At 39.6% G+C, this 24,913-nt stretch overlaps 1 protein-coding gene across 2 annotated transcripts in view; it reads left to right on the plus strand.

Annotated features, from left to right (window-relative positions):
• Positions 1-24,913, plus strand: part of GLIS1 (GLIS family zinc finger 1) — a 287,616-nt gene that overhangs the window by 206,674 nt on the left and 56,029 nt on the right. Inside the window, exons 4-6 of one of the 2 annotated variants that reach the window (XM_050962313.1) lie at positions 12,733-12,894; positions 17,168-17,266; positions 22,549-22,681. In XM_050962313.1, coding sequence (XP_050818270.1) covers positions 12,733-12,894; positions 17,168-17,266; positions 22,549-22,681 — 394 coding nt within the window. Of the gene's footprint in view, positions 1-12,732; positions 12,895-17,167; positions 17,279-22,548; positions 22,682-24,913 lie in introns of both variants that reach the window. The other variant, XM_050962311.1, reaches the window with a different exon arrangement.

The following is a 24,913-nucleotide window of genomic DNA, read 5'->3' on the forward strand; positions in this document are numbered from 1 at the left end:
TTCTCCTACATCCTCTTCTCCTAGCCACATTGGAATGTTATCAGCTAAAAGCGCTCCAGTTCTGTGCTGTGTAGAAGGTGTTAATGAATTGCAAAAGCTCCCATGGATATCATATCTTGGAAGGGAGTGCTCAACATGTTACATAAATAGCTCACTGAATCAGGGTGTGTCGTTTTTAATGAACCAAGATTAAAATTTGAAATAAATTTTCGGTGGCATCTTCAAAATATAAATGCTTTTTTCTTGTCTCTTATATTCCTTTCCACTTATTTTTGTCTTTCATCTCTCCTCCCTTCTATTCCATTAAGCTCTGCTGTACAATAATGTATTGCAGTGGACTTTTTTCAATTATGTTTTTGATTATTTCCTGCTTGTTACTATAAAACTCCAGATGTTTTGAGATTTCATGGTTCTCTGGATATTTTTTCCTTTATTTTAATCTTCTTTTGTAACATGCCACACATGTGGTATTTTGGCCTTTTAAGATGCTATGCTATGCTAATCAGCCATGGTTGTTGGGTTGGTTTTTTTTTGAGGTTTTTTTACGATTTTATCTTCTGTTGAAACGCCTTTATTCTGAGATGGTAAACCATATACAGAGTATTTGATTTAGGTTTCTCTCAGCCTGCTGTAGCATTCACTATACGGGGGAAATTTTTTAGGTCCAATCTTGCAAACACATCTGTAAGTAAATTATTTGAGTCAATGAGACAACTTATATGAGTCATGTGTGTAACTGTTTGTAGGATCAGGGCCCTTAAAGATGAAAAGTGTGGTGTGGTTTGTTTTGTTTTGTTTGTTCGTTTTAAAAATAAATTAAAATGTTGTGCCAGATGAACAAAGTTTAGATAACTAAACTAACAGAACTTAAGTGAAGTTTCAGTATAGACGGATGTAAATAAGTTGGATGTTCAGTGCAAACTTGAATGGAAATACTTTATTTTCTTTTAAGGTTAATTAAAACAAGTGACTTGCTCATAGAGATGAACAGATGTCTGAAGTGCAGATATTAACTATGTTATACTTCTTTTGGTTTAAAGAAAAAAATTTAAAGTGAGCCGAAGAATAAAAGTACACAAAACATCAAACTTAATAATTGTTGACACAGGTTTGGATTTTTAAATTAATCTTGTTAATCATATTTTCCCAAAATGAGCAAATCTGTCTTTAAAAATTGGAACAGAAAAACAAACAAACCCTTGTATTCTGTGTTGTCCTTTAATGGCAGATAGCTTGGAAGCTTTTCACAAACCCATAATAATTTTCCAGTGTACTTTTGCTAGAGAAAAGAAGATTGGCCCACCTGTGCCACAATAGCTGGTTTTCTGCATATAAAAGCCAGGACCGGTGTTAGGGGGTAGCAAGCAGGGCAGTTGCCTGGGGCCCCATGCCACAGTGGTCCTCACTGAAGCTTCAGCCCCCGGTGGCAGGGCTCAGGGACCTGGCCTTCAGCCTCAAGCAGTGGGGCATCACCTTTCTGCCGTGGGCCCCAGCAAGTCTAATGCTGGCCCTGCTTGAAGTCCCTCCTGAAACCAGCTTGAGGCCCCCTAGGCCCCTGGCTGAGAACTACTGCTCTATGCACTGTTGTTGGTTTGGTTTTTTTTACCAGCAAGCCAAAATACTGCATCCAAACCAACTGTAATGAAGTTTCAGAAAATTGTTTAGTTGCAAACCAAATCTTTTGGCAAAATGGGTGGCTGTCATGCAATTGACCATAAGTCCTCTTTAAGGTGTTTATATCATCTTCATACATTTCAGCAAGTATCTCACCACTGCACCTCTTTTCAGCAAATGTTTATCCCATGGCATGTACTAGGAAGAGTCACCTACAAGGATTTCGGAGATAGCAGCAGGCTGCTATGAAAATCAGAAGCTGCTTCAGTATTTTTTGAGACAATTCATATTTTGCTGGAAAATGTATGATAAACAAGATGAAAAAAGACCCTTGGATAATTAAGCATTCACTTCCTGGTTTCTGATCTACTAGTACAGGAGCAATTAAGCCTATAAATAGTTCAATGTGCACTCCTTTGGCAGAACAACTTTAAATTTTCCCGTCAGGAAAAGGAAAGAGAAAGTTCAGTAAATACAAATTTTAAAATGCTGCTCTTTATGTTAATTATCATTACATTTTTGAGAACTGCACAAAAACAGGTAAAGATGTAAGGCTGTCCTGAAGAGCTTGTAGTCCTAAATCAACATGACACAAGTGAGGCTCATAAACTGACAAAAATGTCAAGAAGAAGGACAAGAATCACAATAATAAGGTTATATGATTATCTAGTAAAGCATATATGTCTGTGATAAAAAAAGACATTTAAAAAAGAATGTGACCAAGAGTCATCTTCAACTTGACATTGGTTATCCTTTAAAAACTCATTTAGAAGTTGGTTCAACAGCTGGATTTGTGTCTACATGGACTACAGATGCTCTGATCTGTTGTTGTGCATATATAATTCAATGCCTAAATTTAGTTATTTTATTAGTTGGTTATGTTGTGATATTTTATAAATTGGTTGGAACAAAAGTTTCATGAAGCCCAGAAGAGTTTTTTCAGTCTGCTCCTTCTCCCATTAACCTCAGCAAAAGCAGACTCTATCTGTATATCTAGGATACTGATTAAGTACCTCTCATTGCAGTGTCGTGAAGGGTAGGCTGAAGAAGGGAGGTTTGCATTTGTTTCTGAAAGTGGCTTGGTCCCATACTTACCTTGGGAGTGAGTTCCACAGTCTTGGTCTGGCTTCTGTGGAAGTTTTGTCTTTTATGCTGAAGAGTCTCAGTCTCTTGATTGTCATTGTCATAGTTCCAATGCAGTATAGCTGTCAGAGAGGTCATAGTTGCCCAAGGAGAAGACACAACCCTCTAGGTAGTTAGGGTTAATCCCATGAAGGGATATGAAGAGCAGGACAGTGACCTTGAATTAGACTTTGCAGTCAGTGGGGACAGAGAATGGAGCTGTGGGGTGATGTGTGGTTCTTACTAGATGAGCTGCTGAACTTTGAAGTCAATGGGATCTGTTCATGTTAGTAAAGTAACTCATGTGCATAAGTGTTTGCAGGGTCAGGACCTTATACTGTGAGCAACTTCATGATTTAAATATCTGTGTTGAGCTAGTTCTACGTTCTTTCTGCACCCAGAACTCTTTTAGGAATGCGTGGCTGGAGCTTGTAAAATATACAAAGGGGCAAAAACAAATCCCCGTTTAACTAAATGAAATATGTTCACTAAACACGTTTCCAGGACCTACAGCATATTATATTTTTTCAAAATGGGATCCATCGAACATTAAATGTAACATGTCTAAATACCTAACCGTGTAAAGCAAAGCAAAATACGCAAAGCAAATGAATGGCTGCAGTTACTCTAAAACTAGACAAAATTAAAGATCATATTGCATCTCCCCACCGTTTTCTTTTTATAGTTTATGTTCTAATTTAAGGCTGGCTCAGTGTTAGTTACAAGGGAATTTCAGTCTTCCCCTCCTGACCCCCTTCATATTTTCTTCTCGTGGGCACAAACAATGGTACAATAACAGGTTGGCAAGAACCCCAATGCTGTTTTTACAAACTTTTTACACATCATCAAATGAGAACAAGTAAGGCTTCTCAAGGCACAAATGAAATATCATGTAGAGGGTTCATTCTGCAAGTGTCAATTGTTCAAAACTTCACATAAAAAAAAATAAAAATTGGCAGCCCCTCCATTTCTAACAAATATCTCCCAGCACTGTGCTGCTATAAAGAAAAAAACATCTCTGCCAATTTAAAACCATAAAGTAGTTGTCTGAAATAGGCTTCTTGGGAAGTTGAGGGCCCAGTTCTGCAGACACAGTGCACGAGTCATTTGGTTGAGACTGATAAGTAGATTCCTTGCATAAGTAAAGTCATTTGTGTACTTTCAGGATTGGGTCCTTACTGTGGAGCTACTGTAGAGAATTTAAAGTTATTCTGATCAAGAGTTAGCAAAAACAGTTTTAAAAGGAGACCATCTGGAATACTTTATTACAGACTTGGCCCTAAATCAGCAAACAGGCACACGAGAAACCTCACTGAATTTAATAGGACAACTCATGTGTATAAAGTTACTCGCATGCAGAAGTGTTTGCAGGATTGGGGCCATATATATGACATTATGCTCAATGTTATTTAAAACTTTCATGCATTTAAAGACTCGCACAAATATTTTTCCTCTGTCTGGATGGAATACGCAAACTTAAAGGATTTTTTCCCCATAACATATTTCAATAAATATTCATAATGTTTTGATACTTGGTAATCAATTGGGAAGAAAGAACATTTCATGATATTGAGAAGGACCTTAGATATTTTCCCCAGACATAAGATTTCCTATTGATACTATTAAATGCTTTGGAATGAAATGTTTTGGGTTTTCCACCCGTAGGCTGTCTGAGATGTCAGCAGCCAATATGACCTGGTCTTTCCCTTTTAGGTCTATAAATAAAAGGCAGCTTGTTTAACTGATCTTGCAGCAGAGAGCAGAGGTGTATATTAATGAGTTTTTTCTAATGGTACACTGGACCTATTTAGCACTACAACTGTGAAGGCTTCTCTTTTTCAGTCATAACTCATTTCCGATTAAAATGTCAGTTATTGCTCCACCTCATGGTCTGAGCTATTTAGTTTATAGTTTGTTTCTTCTGATCTATACCACTGACAGACATTCTAGACATGGCTGTGATTAAATATGCTTATGGAAACGGCACAAATTTGATAATATAAACCCTATTGGGAATGCACTGTTATTCTGCACAGTGACATTTTCAGGTGCGTTAAAGATGTAATATGGAAGCAAAGAAAAACATTTTAATCAATTACTGTTATTATATTAAATTGTTTTTGTAAGGAAAATTGTGATATGCTTAGGGCACTATGACATAATTTGGTATTTTCATAAATACGCATTTTAAATTGATTACATTCCAGCAATTGCACTGTTGTGTGAGTTGTAGCATTAAATAGACTATTTAATATTTATGTAGGGGGAAATGACAGTTGCTGAACAAATCTGATGACCTAAAAATAGTACAATTTATTTGCTTCTGGGGAAAGCTTCACATTCATGTATAGCATTAAAAACCAGTTAATTGCACCATTTTATTCCTTGTACCTCAATGGCATCATTTTCTACTCATGTTTGTATTTATGTAGGATGTTGGTTTCTAAAGCATTAATTAATGATCTAAACCAAAAGTAGGTTCCAAAAGTATAATTATAATTTTTATTTATAAACCTGTTTAAAGGCTTAGGTGACTTTTACCGAAACAAAGGATTATGGAGCATATGTTACAATTATCCCCGGCATCAGATCTCAAATAAAAAAAAAAGTATAAAGTAGTAGGATTAAGTACTGGCAGATTGATACCAGATGTCTGGGAGATACAATAAGCAGCCTGCTCAGTTGATCAAGTAGTTCATATGATCCAGTGTTCTTTGGGAGCTATACATTAATTCCTTGTAGTTGGATCTTAGAATCTATCAAGCTTGACTGATTGCTCTTAGTGGCAGATATGTGGAGTGAGGCAAGGGTGCCCAGCATTCTCCAGTAGAGGGTACACTTTATGGTCAGAGGATTGGGGCTAAGGTGTTGCCTGGTGGCAGGAAAGGTACAAATAAATTTCAGCATATTTGTTGACTTGTAACTTTGAAAAATTTGCAAGTATCAGATTGCTTATTTCTAAAGTTGTTTTCTGAAGATTTGCAGTATTTGTAGCGTTTTTTCCTTTGATTTATTTATTTTATTTTATTTATTTATTTTTGCCATGGCTGAATGGAATCTGCCAAGGCTCCTCCCACCTCTCCAAAAGACATCAAATGTTCCAAGAGGATCCCTGACCAAACAGAATTTCTGAAGTCATAGGTCACTTGTTTCCAGCTGGTTTTGAGGAGTGTTCAAGATTGCCGATGGGGGAGAAAGTTGGTAATGTTGATATATATCTTCTGATCTAAATCTGTGAGTGTGTGTAGGGCCAGGTCTGCCATATAGACACAATAAGCAACTGCCTAGGGCAACACAGTATTAAGGGTAGCAAAAGCTTAAGAGACCATTTAATGTTTGAGTGACTGGGAAAGCCAGAAGCTTTACAGTTTGCCTAGAACAGAAAAACCCTTGCAGCTGGCTCTGGGCTTGTGTGTGGGTGTGGGTGTGGGTGTGTGTGGGTGTGGGTGTGTGTGGGTGTGTGTGTGTGTGTGTTAATTTGTCATAAGAAGATCTGCCTGTGCATCCAAGCACAAAATATGGTCCACAAAGTTGTCACGGAGTGTGGGGGAGTCCGGCCCTGCACCCCTCTTCCTGGGACCCACAGTGACTCTCGGCCAGCCAGTAAAACAGAAGGTTTATTGGACAACAGGAACACAGGTTACAGCAGAACTTGCAGGCACAGTCAGGACCCCTCCACCGAGTCCTTCTGGGCTTTCAGGGTGCTTGGATCCTAGCTAGGATACCCTGAATTCCGCCCACACAGCCCCAAGCCCAAACTCAAACTGCTTCCCTCCTGCCACTCCCTTCCTTTGTCCCCTTCCCGGGCAAAGGTGTTGACCTTTCCCCTCCCTTACCTAGCTCAGGTTACAGGCTCTGGCATCGTCCATCTCCTAAAGTCCTCCCCTGCTCTCCCACTCCCCACACAGACAGTCCCTACTGCATCACAAAAATGAAAAGCCATTCTGGGAACGCAGATCACTTTGTCCACTGTATTTAAAGGATCAGCCGTCATCAATCTGTGTCTGACAGCATGACCCTTTCTCTGTGAGTAGCCAGAGCTGTCATTTTAAGGAACTGGGAGGCCACTATTACCATTGGCCGATTTTGAAAAAAATGTAGGGCTAGATTCAGAGCTGGCATCAGTAGGCACAGATCCATTTGGCTTCAACAGAGTCACTGGTTTCTGCCAGCCCTGAATTTTCCCCCTAATATTTTACCCAGGCTTCATTAAGCTGTCATGCACTTTTTTCTCTATTTGCTTTCCTGTCATTGCTGATTACCAAGATATTGTGTGTAAATAGAAGCTTTCTCTCTGCTGTAGCATTAGTCTGCTCCTCCTGTCCTGTTCATTCATTGATCCTGTAACCCAGTGTTTTCCTTTATTGTACAGAACTGTGAGATCAAACATCACAAATGAAGAATGTGCTTTACCAAGTTCCAACAGTAATAGAAAAAAGGGTGTCTTCCCTGCTACACACTCCAATTAATAAGCCAGCAGAATGATGCTAGACTAATCCTTTCACCAGCTGTACCAACTCATACTGATCCCCTGAGTGGTGCCCACTCAGGTAGAATTTTGTTCCTAGGCACTAGACTGAGACCACCATCAGATTGTAATGACTTCAGGTCACTGCTGATCTCAGCTACATTGAGCTGGGCTCCAGGGGATGACCTAGAGGTGAAAAGCCCCATATTCTATTACCAGTCCCCTCAGCCAATCAATTACCTGAGCTTGGGCCCCTGTTTTCTTTCTTTTATGCCTCCAATTTACAGTACTTTCTAGAACACAAGTGATCCAGCTCCCTAGGGATGCTGAAAGCAGCTGCTGGGTCAGCAGTTCAAAGCAATATTTTATGTCATCATTTCATATGTGACACAGTAGTATTTAAATTACCCAGCCAAGCAGGTGCTGGAACATCTGCATATCTGGATAGTTTCTAGTACGAGTTGTGATCATTTTGTAGTTGGGAATCACTTTCAGACCCATTCTGACAAGGAATAAGGGAAATCTGGGATTTATTTCACACCCCAGCAGCAGTGATTATCGGTCCATCCCTGCTTCCGGTGAAGTCAGGGGGAGCTTTGCTATTGACTTTAATTAGGGTCAGGCCTTTCCTTTCTGTTACTTAGTCAGTCATTGGAAGCTTGCAACACAATCCATGTGATGTGTGAGAGAAACAAAGAATGTGCTGGAGTTTAGTCAGTTGCACTTGGATAACTAATGTAAACTCTCTAGGTGAAATCCTGACCAACCTGAAGTTAATGACAACCGTTCCATAGACTTCGGTAGAGTGAAGATTTTACCTTCTCTCCTGTCTTTGATGTCTTTCATACAAGTCTCTAGTAAACTAGCATCACACCAGAAATGTAGTTTCAGTAAATGATCATTTTAAAATATATCTCACTTTTAAAAACTCCTCTATGAAGCTGATTTCAAGGCTAATGGACTTTGTTTCTCAAATAAACTGTTTGAGATCCCAAATGGTTGAGGGGGCAACTTCCTATCAGTGGAGGCAGGAGCAGCCCTAGCTAGATGGAGAATGTGCTCCACATCCCACCCACACTCCTGCAGCCAGGTCAAAAAATCTTGGTGAAGAAGTCTCCGAGACAAAGCAAAAGAAACCATATAAGAAAAAACACAAAAAACAGAAAAAAGAGGCAGCTGAGTATGTCGATGGAATGCAGAGAAAAAAGAAGAAACATTCAAGTTAATTTTGCAAACCTCACAGCCTCCCAGTCTGAGTGGGGCACAGGGGGCGGGGGGAAGAATGGCACAGCAGTATGCTGCTCTTTGGAAGCTGGCTCACTTGCCCAGTGGAACTGGCCCTGTATGCAGGGATGATGGAAAATGTGCAATGCCGTAGAACTGCAATGGAGAGTAAGCTGGGCAGGGAGTGGGACTCACCAGAGTGCAATACACAACATCTATCCCTAGGAATACAATAGAGATGATTGGGAAAAAATTTCCCCACAGCAAATTGTAACTTTTTGGCAAAAGAGTCAAAAATTGAAAAATGTCAGCTGAAAAATTTGGTCTGAAAACATTTCCATTCAGAACTGCTGCCGTGGTGTTTCATAGGAATGTTAATTCTGGTGCCTCATGCACTCATTCTCCTTTGTGGGCCAGGCTTCCAGACTATATATCCCATGATGCACCACAGACACTCCTCTTGCTGAGCCACTGCAGTGTAACATAAAATTGCCTATCTACAGTGCATCATGGGAGAGGTCTGATTTTAAAACCTGGCTCATAGAAGAGAATAGAGGAATGGGGCACCTGAACCACAGCTCCCATTAGGCATTGCAGCAACATTTTCATTTTTTGGACAAAACTTTTCAGTTTTGGGTGTTCAGTTTTTCAAATTGAAAAGTCAACATTTTCTACAGAAAGCAGATGCTCTTTGCAAAAAATTGCCTTTTGTTGAAAACTCAATTTTCTTTGAAAAAATAATTTGAGAGACAATTTTCAGCCAGCTCTGGTAAACAGAATAGCAGTGCATAATTATTTATTTATGTCAGGATTTTAAAGTTCTGACAATTTGATCTTATTAGCACCTGTGATCATGTGAAATTACATGTGATGATGTATTTGTAAGGCCTGATCCTGTGAGGTATAAGTGTCTTTAACTTCCATTAGGCCTGCACAAGAGCAAGCTCCTACTAGTGTTACAGTAGTTACTAGATGGAAAGGCATACAATAAATGTACGACATGCAGTATTTGAGGAGAAAGTACAGCTCCAGTTAATACAATCTTGGATGAGCTTAAACTTTTGCAAAATGCAACAAGCAGGTCTAATGTATCCTTGGCAGTCTCATTTTACTTCTTGGAGATATCACTTACAGTACAGGAACATGAACCAGATCCTCAGCTGGAGTAAATCTGTGTGGCTCTTTTGAAGTTTATGGAGTTTATACCACTTTACACCAGCTGAGACTCTGGTCCATAGAATTTGCCATGCCAAATCAGATATTTGGCATCCAGTTTTATTTACTACAAAGAGGGGAGTTTCCTTCTGTTTTTTGTTGTGTAAAATAGGGACCAGGCAAAACATCTGGAAATATGAAATGTAACAGTCTTTTAAAAAACAGCTGCAGTCTTGTCTTGAAGCAAAGCGAAACAGAGAAATGTATTTCAAAAGTGTGATTATATACTTCTAAGAGAGCAATGGGTAATGCTGCAAAAAATACAAGTTACCAGGGTACATTTGGTTAATTCTAACCACATGTGTTGGGAGGGCCATCTGAGTCTGTCTCTCTAATTTTTTGCATTGTGACAAAAAGATGCATATTGGGTTCAACACATTTTATTCAATAATCGTTTTTGCAAGAAACAAGCTGATGACCAGTTAGGAAATTCGATAAGACCACCTGGTTAATTCAGCCCTTCCTGATATGTATCAGATACCAACAAATTCTATCACTGAATACTTCAGATTACAGATTAGCATCTATATTAGAAACTGATAAAAGAAACCATTCTAACCACTTTATTTTGTAGTGCAGCGGAACGGTATCAGAACAGAGGCTATGATGCTTATGTTTAATCTTGAACTAGACTCCTTATTTCTTTCACCCCAAACCATCTGTATTTCAGTCCCAGAGAGGGGTTGATATTTCAAGGGGAAAGAAATTATATATAGGATCACAAATATACCACTTCATGTTAACAAAAATTTTAGAAATGGACCTTGGAATCCTGTAGTATAATAGAAACAACGCTAAATAGGAAAAGGTCTCATATTTTGGTAATGTCACTTGCAGTTAGGTGGTATGTTCCTACAAGGATCTAACAACCCTTTCAATTTACTTCTGTCGGCTTTGGATCAGGCCTTAAGTACCTCAGCTTTGTCCATGGGAGTTGAAGCAGCAGCTACTAAAAAACACTCCGTACTATGCAAAATCAGTTAAACTCTCCCATATTATTTGTACAATCACATTTTTTCTCGTGCAGATCTTACATTTTTAAACTAGTAGAACTCTGACTGTAATAATGATAATTCTTATCATGCATGTGTCTATAGCAGGGATAGGCAACCTATGGCACGTGTGCCGAAGGCGGCACGCAAGCTGATTTTCAGTGGCACTCACACTGTCCAGGTCCTGGCCATCGGTCTGGGTGGCTCTGCATTTTAATTTAATTTTAAATGAAGCTTCTTAAACATTTTAAAAACCTTATTTACTTTGCATACGACAATAGTTTAGTTATTTGTTATAGACTTATAGAAAGAGACATTCTACAAACATTAAAATGTATTACTGGCATGCGAAACCTTAAATTAGAGTGAATAAATGAAGACTCAGCAAAGCACTTCTGAAAGGTTGCTGATTGCTGGTCTATAGAATCTGGATCAGTATTTGTTTATCTGGATATACGCAGATACTAATTCACACACACATTTGCAAAATTCTACTCACCCACTCTCCAGTGTGGAGAGTGTCTGAGCTGGTGAGTTTTTATGATAATTTTGGAAGACTGAAAGCTCATGCTCCAATACATCTGTTAGTCTTTAAAGTGCCACAGGACTCATTGTTGCTTTTGACATATCCTTATGAACAGTAGTACTTTTACATCTGCAGTTGCTAGCTATAGCTCTTAATACTGTTTGTCCACATCAGTATTGGCTCTTGACCTATAGGATTTGTAATAGATGCTACACAGCACTATAAACTACCACTTTAAGCTTTCTTAATGAAACCAGAACAGTAAAAGCCAGTATTGCTCAGATAACCAGCTATATAGATATGGGGAATTGTTATACCATATAAAATTTCTTGTGCCAATTCATGTTATACTCCTGGAGACATTCTGTGCCAAAAAATTAAAAATTCTGTGCCAAAAAATTAATAATTCTACACACAGTATTTTAAAATTCTGCAAATTTTATTTGTCATAATAACGTTACACAATCATGCCACTTTCAATTATTTTGGTAATTTATTTCAAAATACCTGTCAGCAAGTATGTCTGTAACAATACAAGACACACACAAAAATTCCCCCAGGAGCAAAGAGTTAAAGAAACCCCTATGACAATGCAATTTCTGTTTTTCTGCCCCTTATCCCCCTAGAGCCTAGTGTGTGTGGGGGGGGGAGGCGACAACCAGAACCCCTCCCCCCCAAGAGCCCACCTTTGGGGCCCACTCACGCAATACACCTGCATCCCCTCCCCCTCAGAGTGCAGCCATGAGCCCCCCGCCCAGACCAGACACCCACCCCTCCCTAGAGCTCAGGGATCCAGAGGGAGAAACAGACTGTTGCTGTGTCCCAGGCTTGCATGGAGTTTCCTGTGCACCGCCTAGGGCGACCAGACAGCAAGTGTGAAAAAGCGAGACAGAGGGTGGGGGGTAATAGGATCCTATATAAGAAAAAGACCCCAAAATTGGGACTGTCCCTATAAAACCGGGACATCTGGTCACCCTAGCACTGCCCTCTCCTTCCCTCAGGGCATGCTGGAAACTGCAGCTGCCAGGAACCGTCTAGCTTTCTCTCTCACCCCCCAGCAGTGTCTTCTGTGTGCAAGCTGGGCTCTGCCAAGTCCAGTGGCGTCTAGTGGTGGCCAGCAGCACTGCAGTCCATTTCTGTGGAGGAAAGGAAATTCTGCGCACACAATGTTAATTTCTACAAAATTCTGCATTGCGCAGTGGCGTAGAATCCCCCCCAAAGTAATGTTAAAAACACTGTTTAAGTGAACACTTCAGAAGCTGAATGATTGTTTTTTCTTTAAACTTCCTTACCAAAACCATATCTGAACCATATAATGTTAAGGTTCAGCACTGCACACTGCATGTGTGAGATATTTATAATAATATAGTATTATCTATCCGCACGCCGTGCGTTTCATGATAGATGAAATTAACAGCACAAAATGATGTGTTTCACCCATAAATTTCAGCAGATGTTTGAGTTTTGGTTGATTTATTAGATGTCTAGCTTGGGTTTTAACTGTGCTCATTGTGGCTGCCCATGGTTTATTTAATAATGCTTTACAGAGATGTTTTATGGCTTTATTGCAGTTTGAAGGGTGCAGCAAGGCATTCTCTAGGCTTGAAAACCTTAAGATTCACCTGAGGAGTCATACTGGAGAGAAACCTTACCTATGTCAGCACCCTGGCTGCCAGAAAGCTTTCAGTAACTCCAGTGATCGGGCAAAGCACCAGCGCACACACCTGGATACTGTAAGCATTACCTTATTTCATATTATGGCTTGCACAGAGAGTTTAAACAGGCTTTGTACAGGATCTGCATTGAAACTGGTGTATGGCAGCTTCCATTTCATGAAAATGTCTGAATAATAAGAGGTGAAGGAAGAGGTGCTTTGATTTTTAGCCGCATGTGTTGATTTAAGTAATGGAGGATTTGCTCATTTAACCACGGAGGGCCAAATTCTATTACCCTTACTCAAACCGAGGAATACCATACTCTGGTATTCCTCAGAATACTCCTGGAGTAAGGTGCTGCTTACCTTGAGGAACTGCTTGTATAATAAAATACTCCTCTGTGTGAATAAATGGGTCAGAATCAAGGCTTGAAAAATTGTTGCTGTAAGAAATTCAATAGTTTTCTTGTTTATTTTGACAAAGTCTAATCTAAGTGAGCACAGGACCATGGCAAACACCTTAAGAGAAAATAAATTAATGGACACAATTTTGTAAACCCCACCCTCCCAAAAGGCAAGAATACATCAACCATGCATGATGTGTTAATAGTGCTAATGATTAACTGCGCTGAAAATGAATCATAAATACTAAGTTCTTCTCGCACATAGACATGGTAGACCTCTACTCTAATGTTCTGCTCTTAATGCATGCACAGCACATGGTGCCTGCTTCAAACCCTACTGATGTTAGTGGAAGTCTTTCCATTGACTTCCATGATGGGCTTTGGATCAAGCCCTTGGAGAGCATGCAAGGAGAGCAGAATATCTGCAGTGTGATTCTCAGAAGTGGAGTTTTACCGAAGTGTATCTGCAGCGGGTGAACCTGTGGCAGAAGACACATGATGTGCCTTTCTCCTTGATACATAATAAAAAGGCCATGTTAGCTGGCCTCTGTCAAGGATGTTTGGGGTTTCTGCAGGGCCGGCTCCAGGCACCAGCTAAGGAAGCAGGTGCTTGGGGCAGCCAATACAAAGGGACGACCCGTCCGGGTCTTCAGCGGGAATTCGGCGGCGGGTCCCTCAATCCCTCTCTTCCTCTTTGAGCTGCCACTGAAGTGCCACCAAAGAGGAAGAGAGGGAGTGAAGGACCCACCACCGAACGGCCACCGAAGAATGGAGCGGCGTGATTGAGCTGCTGCCGAAGTGCCGCCGATCGGACATTTTCTTTTTTTTCTTTCTTTTCCCCCCGCCGCTTGGGGCGGCAGAAAACCTGGAGCCGGCCCTGGGTTTCTGATGTATTACCCATTCATCAGGGTTTTTTTTTTAAGTAGCCATTCTAAAAATTTTAAATTGGGCTGAAGCTGCCCTAAACCCTGATATGATTATGTCGCCAATCTTAAGGCAAAGGAAGCAAACAGACATCATAGGCCAATTAAGTCCCCAGCCTAGAGCTTGTGAAGATAACAGCAAGAGTCATTCCTTTGTCTTTTTCGAAGAGGTGAATATATAGTTTAACATTTGGCCAAGTGTTTATGGGGCAGAGCTTTTGAGTTTAATTGATATTTACTTTTTAAGCAGCTACACATTTCAGACAGTGCAGCATTAAGGAATGCGTAATATACATTATGCCTTGCAAAAACAAACAAGTAAGAGAAACGAGTCAGTCACATTTTCCAAACCCAAGCATACTTACAATAACAATGTTTTATTTATTTGAAAGTCAACCTGAAATATTTGAATTTGTAATTAGTTCTAAAATGTGTCTCTTTTGAAACTGAATATACTGTACGGGATACACATTTTTGAAGTTTAACTGCTTGAAGTTAATATAAAAACATATATATAAGCTTGACTCGCAAATGGAATATCATTTAGTAGAGCTTTTGTACAATTATATAGTACACTGAACAAAATAACCCAGCGTTCTTGTGTCTGATCTATGTGATATTGCAAAGAAATCTCTAAACTTAGCTCTCTTTTCTTCTCCTTTTCTCTCTGTTTCTTTAACCTCTGAAATGCTTGTACAGCAGCACAAAGGTACAGTAACAATTTTTTACTAACTTTCCAAAGTGTCGAACTGTTATTCGCACTTTCCTGCTACAGGGTCTTTGAATTCTCACTATATTCATATTCTGCCGAAACTGACATTCATTTGCGTGCTTTATTTAATACCTGTGGTTTTTATTTAGTGTTTTGCCTGTTTTAGAATGTCATTGTAAACAATTAATGATGCATGTGTGGTTTTACTGGAAAGACTGGATGTAATATTAGCCCATAGGACCCACAGACCCCTTTAAAAACTGACTACATATCAAAAGACTGTGAAGCAAAAAGATTTAGGTTATTAAAGATGGGCATTTTTTCTGATATAGTTTCCCCATCACTAATAGTGGTACCATGGCTAGAAAAATATTCTGGTGGTTCTTCTATTAAGGCATTTGTTAAAGGTTTCCATAGTCCTTCCTCAGATGTCTGTTCTCTGTATTCTAAAGACTCTCAATAAATCTACTTTCCTATGTAAGTTTCTGAGTAGGTATTGTGATAGCCTTTAAGGCTTTGAGTTGGTGAATGATCCTATTATTCCTTTGGAAATTTCCTCTTGATATAAGGAACAGAGTTATTTATCCTCTGGAGGCACCTAGAAAGAAAAAAGGATTTACATGGCTGCTTATTTCGTATGGAGCGCATTTGGTATTGATTTAAAACTCCGCATCTAGGTCAGTCCATCGTTTATCTTCTCAGAAAGAAGAATATGTAAATAATTACAGTGACTGTTAGATTGGGTTGGTTTGATTAAATAACTGAAATTACTAGGTCATATTTCCCATGGTGAAAGCAGAATTAGGGAAGTTATCTGTGCTGCAATTAGGAAGGGGTGTCATCACTCTTCCAGTGCTGCTGAAATTCATTTTATCTGTACCAAGCCAGAGTTATCCAAATGAAGTGCAGGGTTTTATTTAAGCAGAACCACAGCATGAGAATGCGGCTCCAGACTAGAGAATCATGACTCCATCACTTTTCTCCGCGCGTGATCCCTTCTGTGCAAACTAAGGGGGCAAATGGCACCCCTATATTGCCATTCTGCTGGGCGCTCCAATCCCACTCCTCCCTTGCTGCCTTTACATAAGGCTTTAGTGGTGCAATTGGGCTTGTGCGCACTTTGCACTGCAGGTGAAAGTGACCATGTCAGAATGCTTTCTGTGAAAAGAGAAGAGGTTCAAATGTGTGACTCTGATGTCAGCCCTTAAAGGTGATCACAGCACAAAGGTGAGAGGCCAAACCAAACCTCCTGGGAGAGCACTAAAAGAACTTACTGGCCCATGTACTGAGGCCCCTCTGGCATAGTACATTGGCATGATGGGTGGGCAGGCAAGCAAGCTCCAAAAAGCCACAGGAAAAAAACAGCAAAATTAGGCTCTGGTTAGAGGCTTTGTGAGGCTTGGCATGAGGTGATCATTTGTTACCACCTGAGTGTGACCAAGTACCTTGGGAATAACACATTCATTTACGATTTCCCCAACAGTTTAAAGGTTGCCTTTTGTTGTCAAGACCCAGAGGTGGTGCCACAGCCAACTTAGGCATTTGGTCAGGCTTGCATTAGCTGGGAGCTTACCATGAGGCCCCTGCAGCTGTTCTGTTGTAATAGGAAGGAGCTTTGATACCCTCCAGATAGAGAGGAGTGTTCTTCCTACAGGTGGGAGAAGTATCTCTCTACCACGTGAAAAGAATCCATTGGAACTGCTCAGCTAAACTAGCCTTAGTTTTTGCTTTGCAACATATGTGACACTGTCTTTGTAAAACCAGTAGGAAGTCAGAATCAGAAACCACGTCTTTTCTTATCTTTTTTTTTTTTGGAATGATACTTAAAGATCTTTGCAATACTGTGTCACATACTGAGTGGATTGTATACAAAGTAAATACCTCTCCAAAGAGGCAAAAAGGTACTATTTTTGTACTTGCAAAAAGTGGAACTACTATAATGTTCTCAAAACCCAACTATTTATTTCTCATTATGATTTAATTCAGTCCAGTAATCAATCCCCAAAAGTGTAAGAGTACGGATGTGTTAAGTGCTCTCAGGATTTGGACTGACTTCAGAATATGAGCTGTCATTGCTGTTCTGTGTGCGCCACAGCTGGCCCACAGCCAGACTTGTTATACACAGAAGTATTTGCAAAACTAGAGGTTGCAAGCTGAGCAAACAGCTTGGGGTTTTACAATATGTTTTCACATAAATTATAGTCTCCAGCTATTTTGTATTCTAATTGTTGAACTCAGGCTTCACAATATAAAGGTAGGTGCCTATAAAAGCTGAAATCCTTCCCTTTCTTTTTCTTTTCCGTGCATTTACAGAAACCATATGCCTGTCAAATTCCCGGGTGCTCCAAACGCTACACGGATCCAAGTTCCCTGCGCAAACATGTGAAAGCTCATTCTGCCAAAGAACAACAGGTGCGTAAGAAGGTAAGGCCATCAATCAAAACTGTGGCATGCTCAAATGAACACTTACTGCAATTTCATCAATATGTTTGTTTTTAATTGGTCTGTGATTTATGTTTTTTCAAATCAGGATTTCACTGTGTTGTTGCTAGGCGAAAATTGAAGTTCAGTTCAGTTTCCTGATGGTTTTTCACTGTTGCCAGTCAGACTGCCATTTTCTTGTTGCAGTGATTATCAATGCTATTTTTTCCCCTCCCCTGCAGAGTGGTTTACTCTGCCCTATTAAACTAGGCCCTTCTTTCAAATTCCCTCCTGTTCATCCTTCTGACATATGACTCCAAATTCTGCTCTCATTCACACCCAAATCAAATGGGTCACTTAGTTTAGCAGCTCATTTAAAATATGAGTGAATCCCACACCTGAATAATTTATAAATGCCAGGAAAAATGTGCTATTTTAGTAGGTTAGAAAAAACACCCTCTCTAGACCATTGGGCCTGTGTTTTAAACGCATTTATAGATCATTTCAAACCCACACTGCTCATTATGCATTTACTAATATTCCGTCCAGCCAAATATTTTGTTTAAAAACCCATGGGTTTCTGTGCGTTCAATCCTGAATTCATTGTTATTTTTGTTGTTATTGGGATAGGACCTGAAGGTTCCAAGCAAAGATCAGGGCCCTATTATAGTAAGGCATTGTTCTCTAGTTAATGAAAGGATGGTGGCTGCCCCAAAGAGCTTACAGTTTAAATATATGAGAGGAGATAACATGTGGATACAATAGACGAGGGGATGTGGGGGAGTATAAGATAACAATGAGGCAATTGTGATTAGCATAATAAGCAGCAGTTACACCACACCAGCTGCCTAGTCATTGTTCAGAATTTTGTAGGCATCACAGCAAAGTGAGGTTTAAGGATGATGGAGTGGCAATACAACAAGACACAAGAGTGGATACAGGTAGGGAGCAGCTAGTAGTGAAGAGCCTCAAAGGAAAGGACCAGAAGCTTGTACTTAATGGAGTGGAGTGCAGGAACCAGTGGAGAGACTCAAAGAGAGACACGACAATATCACAGTGGAGGTTATTTTAGCAGTAGAATTTTGAAGGGACCATGGAGGAGCAAGATGGGTGTCAAGAAGGCCAGAGAGAAAGTGACTGCAGTAGTCTAGACAAGAGACGATAAGGGCCTAGATAAACGTTCATGATTTGGACAAAGAAAGGGACAAACTTGGTTATGGCATGGAGGAGGAAGAGGCAAAAGCTTTGGAAATGGCCTAGGTGTACGTGTCTAGGAGAGGCCAGAGTCAGGGATGACTCACAGGTTATGGGCCACAGTGATAGGGTGTCCTTATCTAGTAGAACTCCCGGTGAAGTCCTGAATTCACCATGGGTTTTGCCTGACAAGTGATACCCAAATGCTCTGGTCTCCCTCTTCTTGTAGAGAGGCTGGGAACAGACCAATAACAACAAGAAGTAAAGGCAGCAGGGACAGGAGATGAAGTAACAGCAGCAGCCCATGATACCACCAATAGCTCCCTACATGGGATTTCAGATCTACAGTTCCAAGGGTTCTGGTGTAAGAGGTGATGAAGGAAGGAAGGCAGTGGAGTCAGGAGGAAGATGGCTTTCTGTGGCATCATCCCACATGACCCTTTTGGGCATTTGCAGTGCAAAATAGCCCCATCAGCACTTTATTATGTAGAAACATCCTCTTGCTCCATACCCATCTCTCCCATGGAAGTAGCTGAAGCTGACTGCTGGAGGGGTTCTCATCACAGATTGTGTCCTAGTGGAATGACTCTCATGTATAGTCTTTCCTCTTCACCTGGAATTCTGTGGTTCTGCCTCTAGCTCCTTTGGAGTGCTTTATGCGCACTGTTTTGTATAGTAGCCTGTAACAGCGTATCAAGTTCTAGGATCCTGACTAGAGATACAGAGCTCTTCTACTGACTCATGCCAATGTGAGGACCTGACAGAGAGATGCAGTTATTTCTGCTGATTTACCCTGGCAGCCAGATCACATGGGACTTATTATCTCCAAACTCAAAGTATGAAAAGGTTTAAGAGCCCAGGAGTTTCCAATCTCCTCTTTGGATTTTCCCCATGAAGGATGTGATTTCACTACTAGTTAGAATGTCATGATTGGGCCATAGGACCCCACCCTGCAAACACTTGTGTACATCCTTAACTCTAGGCATAAGCGCAGTCCCTTTGACTCCAAGTATATACGTAGGTGTTTATAGGATTGTGATCTATGTTTATACAGATCTTGGAGCCATTCAGAATTTTTATTAAAAAGACTTCTAAAGATAGCAGCAGATGTAAAATGTATTTTGATCAGATTTCTATGAAAGTGAAGTAAGGCAGATGTCATCAATAAAGAACTAATAACACTGGTCTACAATTTTTGAGAATTTGTCTGCTTCAGAGATAAAGTGTGATATTTATTATGTATTTTGATGTGCTGAATTCAAATATGACAATTAAAACAACTGATTGGCTACTGTTTCTAAGATATTTAAGTTTTTACATTTTATGTCTGTGTATTGTGTAGAAAGTAGAGTTTTAATCATAAATTGTAAACCTAGGTCTTTTCATGTGTTTATGGTTGCTTTACATGATAATATTTCACCTGTCCTGTTTATGTAACACTTTAAAAATCAGCAAAAGGGTTATATAAATAAAATTTATTATGAAACAAAAGGCAAAAAACTATTCTGTACATAGTTTAATGCTATTCAGTGTCTACTCGGCGCTTCTTGGCTTGTCTCTTGTATTCATTAAATGGAGCATCTCTTGTCACTGTCCAGCAATAGTCTGCAAGCATTGATGGGCTCCATTTGCCCTGATAGCCTGCCAGGAGATTCCACTGCTGTAGTCTGGAGCCCAACAGCTCTGCCTTACTCTTGGATAGTTCCAAATCCCTGACAAGGTCATTCAGTTCACCTTGTGTTATGAAGTGTGGTTTAGAGGAGGAGGATGGGAGAAAATGTGGGTCCTGTGACATTGATGGTTCAGGACCAGAAGTTTCATCCTCTTCCTCTTCCTCGTCTGACTCAAGTGAGAATGATTCTGGTGCATCAGGAACCGGCAGTCCTTCTCCGTGGGGTACTGGGTGTATAGCTGATGGAATGTTTGGATAATGCACAGTCCACTTTTTCTTCTTTGACACACCTTTCCCAACTGGAGGCACCATGCAGAAGTAACAATTGCTGGTATGATCTGTTGGCTCTCTCCAAATCATTGGCACTGCAAAAGGCATAGATTTCCTTTTCCTGTTCAACCACTGGCGAAGATTTGTTGCACAAGTGTTGCAGCATATGTGTGGGGCCCACCTCTTGTCCTGATCTCCAATTTTGCAGCCAAAATAAAGGTGATAGGCTTTCTTAACCATAGTGGTTGTACTGCGCTTTTGTGATGCAAAAATCACTTCACCACAAACATAGCAGAAGTTATCTGCACTGTTCACACAAGTACGAGGCATCTCTGCTCACTTTGGCTAAACAGAAATGTGTCCCTTTGCAAAATCGAACACTGACAAATAAGAGAGCGCAACACTGTATGATTTCTAGAGCTGATATAGGGCAATTTGTTCAGCAGAGTGGTGTAAGCTTCGTTATGATTGCATCATCCATGACTTCTAGGAATAACACGATGCAATTCATATCATGTATGACACAATACCAGCTTCAGATTGCATCATTCATTGTTTTGCCTAAAAAGCAAATACTGTCCAAACCCAGTCATAGATTTATTCATAGATCCAGTCAAAGATGTATTTTAGTCATTTCTGGTTTAAATTGAGATCCCTTCCCTTTATAACTCACTTATCCTCCGCCATTCCCAAGTCAAGGGTCGAATATACTGACCCAATAGCATATCTTGAAAACTAGAGCCAATCAACAATTTTAAGCATCATTTTCGTTCTCAGTGACCCAGAATTAGTAAAGTTGGACTACATTTATTTCAGAAGCATTTTGGCTGTAGAGCAGTGTAATCAAAATAAATATTTCCTTAAACATATTGCAGGGGGAAAATGTGCAACTGAAAATATAGTTCAGTGTTTCTAAAACTGACTCCAGTCTCTTCCCAGCTCCAATCTGAAACAGGAAGAATGAGCAAAGGGCTGTTTTTCCTTGATTCATCATTTGGAGTTTATGACTCAGCAAAGGCAGAACTGTCCATTGTTATCTATGTTTGCTGAATTCTAAGTAGAAGTGATTTTGCCAAAAAAGAAAATTTAACAGGCTTCTCTGCCCACACGTTTGACGCATCCAACCAATAAGCACAATCTTTGATTTTTTGAAAAATGCTCTGAGCAGAGATTTACAACAGAGGAGCCCTGAATATTTAGTCCATACCTTAGAGGAAGTTTTTTAGATCTTTCTCAATTTTTTTCTTTTCAGGAAAACAAAATCTAGGATGCTAGTGGTTAATTTAGTAGTAATTAAAGTTTTATTGGCTTCAGCTGCAGATTGTTATCCAAAATGTTAGATATTTATCTGAAAAAAACAAATGCCTGGATAACAGAACCCTAAATAGGTTTGCCTGGACCTTGCATTTAGAATAACTAATCCCAGGGGAGATTGGTATGCAAAACTGTAAACTTCAAAACAATAACTATTAATGGCCATAGAATAGGATGGCTGTTTGTGTAATTTGAGCACTATATTATGACAAACACTTGGCAACATAAGCATGTTTGAAGGAGAATTAGAAATGGTTTTCTTTCTTAATTCTCCCCTCCTGCTGTTTTTAATATGATCGACGTTGTGGTTTTCAGAGCATGCTACAGACACTTTTGCCAGAGCATTAATTTACATGGAGACCAGCTGACATATCAGTGATACCTTTTACATATTACCGACGGTGCCTTATTTCGCCAGTTTTAATCAGATAAGCACAAACACTTTTCTTTCCCTATCAAAAGTCTTTCCGAGTGTCACAGTTACAAAAACGATGCAAACCTTTTGCGAAAGAACCCAAAACACTACAGAGAGCTAGAAATATGTAGTTAAATTATGCCATAAAATTGAAGAAACATAGGGTACTTTGTTTCTGAACCAAAATGCTGTTGATGTAAGATTAGCACTTAACCTGTGTGCTTAAGAGAACCCAATGACCTCTAATTAGAAATACTTAGTATATCCTCAATTACATAAATTCCTAAGAATGACATTTTGTTCCTTCCTTCTATACATAGGCTATAACCAAACAGACATATGAATTTAATTAGCTACAGTTTGGTTTACTTTGAAATAAGATCTCTTTGTTTTATCCTTCTCTTGCAGCTACATTCATGTACTGATATTGAACAAGATGTACTAAGTGAATGCTTAGCTATACAGCAACTCCACACATCATCACAACACATTTTGGATGGGAAGTGTGGTAGATCTATAGGTCACCATGACCTAATAGCAGGTAAGAATCATTCCAGTAAATATGATATATGTGTCATTTTAAGTAAGGCTTATTAAAGATCTTGGGTCACTGTGGAAAATCAGCCCATTAGGTTTAAGATTGTAAAAACCAGAATATAGGTTATAAATTAGGTTAAAAATGTATAGTGCATTATTTCACCATTATATCGCAGTTACCAATTATAAATTTTTCAGAGATGCTGAGCACCATTGCTCTCTTTAATTTTATATGAATTTGTGGGTCTTCAGCATCTTTGAAAATTATGCCCAATCTCTTTAAGTTTGTTTGGTATCAGCAGCACACAAATGCACAAGCTATGTTAAAGCACAGCAGGAGTCCTAACAAAGACAGAAATTCACAGATAAATTACTGTTCTGCTCACAAACATACCCCACATTAAATAGATCCCTTTTTTGGCAATGGAGATATACGTGTTATCTGGAGTGCAGGAGTTGCTTCCATTACAAAAATATCCCTGCTGGCTCTTCATATCCCTGCTGCAGAGTGGGGAGGGTGTGGCTTTGTGCATGTCCAACAGGGGAAATTTTACCAATGGAAACTTAGGTACCTACAGAGCTGGTCTGAGCAGCGGTTTGGAGGAATCTAAATTTTGGATTTGAACGCTTAAAGTGGAAGTTCATCACCTTGATCTAGTGCTTACTCTTTTAAAAAAAAATGGTGAAAACAGATTAGCCCTGACACTTCTGCATTCCCCTTTCCAGCTGGTCACAGTGGGCTCCAGGCCTCTGATTTTCACTGATGTCATATTGGATTCTTGTGTCACTATTAGGTATGAAGGTGATGATGACTACTGCTATGATATGTTATCAATGGAACTGATACCATTCTTCTTTTGATGCTGCAATACTACAGAGTAAATACCGTGGCAGTTAGTAGCATAAGATTTTCCAGATTGGATCAGACCTATGGTCCATCTAGTCCAGTAGTCTGTCCCTGTAAGTGGCCATCACCAGATGCTTCAGAGGAATGTGCAATACACCCTGAAATAAGCAAATTTTGGATAATCTTCCCCCATCCTACTTAGATTGTAAACTCTTTAGGGCCAGGACAGTCTTTGTTCTGTATTGTACAGCATCTAGCACAAGAGGGGCCTAGTCCAGAGACTTCTGCTTCAATACAGATGATAATAATCCCTAATTATTAGAGATTGACTTAAACTTAAAACATGACGTTTTATATCACTTTTTTGTTAACGTTATAATATAACTCTGGGTGGTGTTCTTGTCCATATGAATGTCCAGTCTCGCTTTGAATCTTAAGTTCTTGGCCTCAGCAACATCCTGTGGCAATGAATTCCAGTCTAGGTGTTTTCTGAAATAGTTGCTTTTTATCAGTTTTGAATTTGCCAGCATTCAATTTCAGTAAATGCCCCTTTTTTTCCTGTTACAAGAGAGTGGGAACAAAAGCATCTACCTTCTCTAGACCATTCACTTTATATACTGTTACAAGGCCCCCTTGTATTTGCCTCTTTTCTAAGGTAAACAGTCCCAATCTTTCTGATCTTTCTTCACAAGAGTTTTTCTAGGCATGTAATCACTCTTGTCACCTGGCTCTATATTATAAAACTTGCCCTGTGTTAAAATCAATCTAGTTATGTAGGTGCAAACCCTTAACACAGACATATTTAAATCAAGTTAGATTAATATAGCATTAACTTAAGTCACATTAAGCATGACTCAAACTGATTCAAATGAAATTTAAACCAGTTTAAATGCATCTATATAAGATGTTTGCACTGGTGTCATTGATCGGTTTTAAACTGATCTAGTTACATTCTTCCACATTTTCTAATATAGTTAAACCCTAAATGACTTTGTTCACAGACAGACACGGAATCCATAATGAACTGGGGTTACAATAAAAGAATTCCTGGTGCTGAGTTCCCCAGACATCACAAGGGGTCCTAGTGTCCCAAGTGTGCTTTGTTAGAGCAACTCTGAGAAGCATCTGAATCTACAAAAATCTTCAGCTTTTACCAGTCCAGGTCTTCAAAAAAAAAGATAGTATCCTGGTTGACACCTTCTATAACCACTTTTACCCTACAGTAAATTAAAATAGCTAAATTATAAGTCCCTGAGAATAAGATGTAATAGGAAAAGACAATGACTTTTAATGCTCGTGATGTTATTGGGATTCTGTGGTGACACACAGAACTCTCTCCAGTAGTGTTACATTCCTTCATTCAGTGTAGCAGGAAGATGTAGGAACTAC

This window comes from Gopherus flavomarginatus, chromosome 7 (genome assembly GCF_025201925.1).
Source record: "Gopherus flavomarginatus isolate rGopFla2 chromosome 7, rGopFla2.mat.asm, whole genome shotgun sequence".
NCBI classification, from domain to species: domain Eukaryota; kingdom Metazoa; phylum Chordata; order Testudines; family Testudinidae; genus Gopherus; species Gopherus flavomarginatus.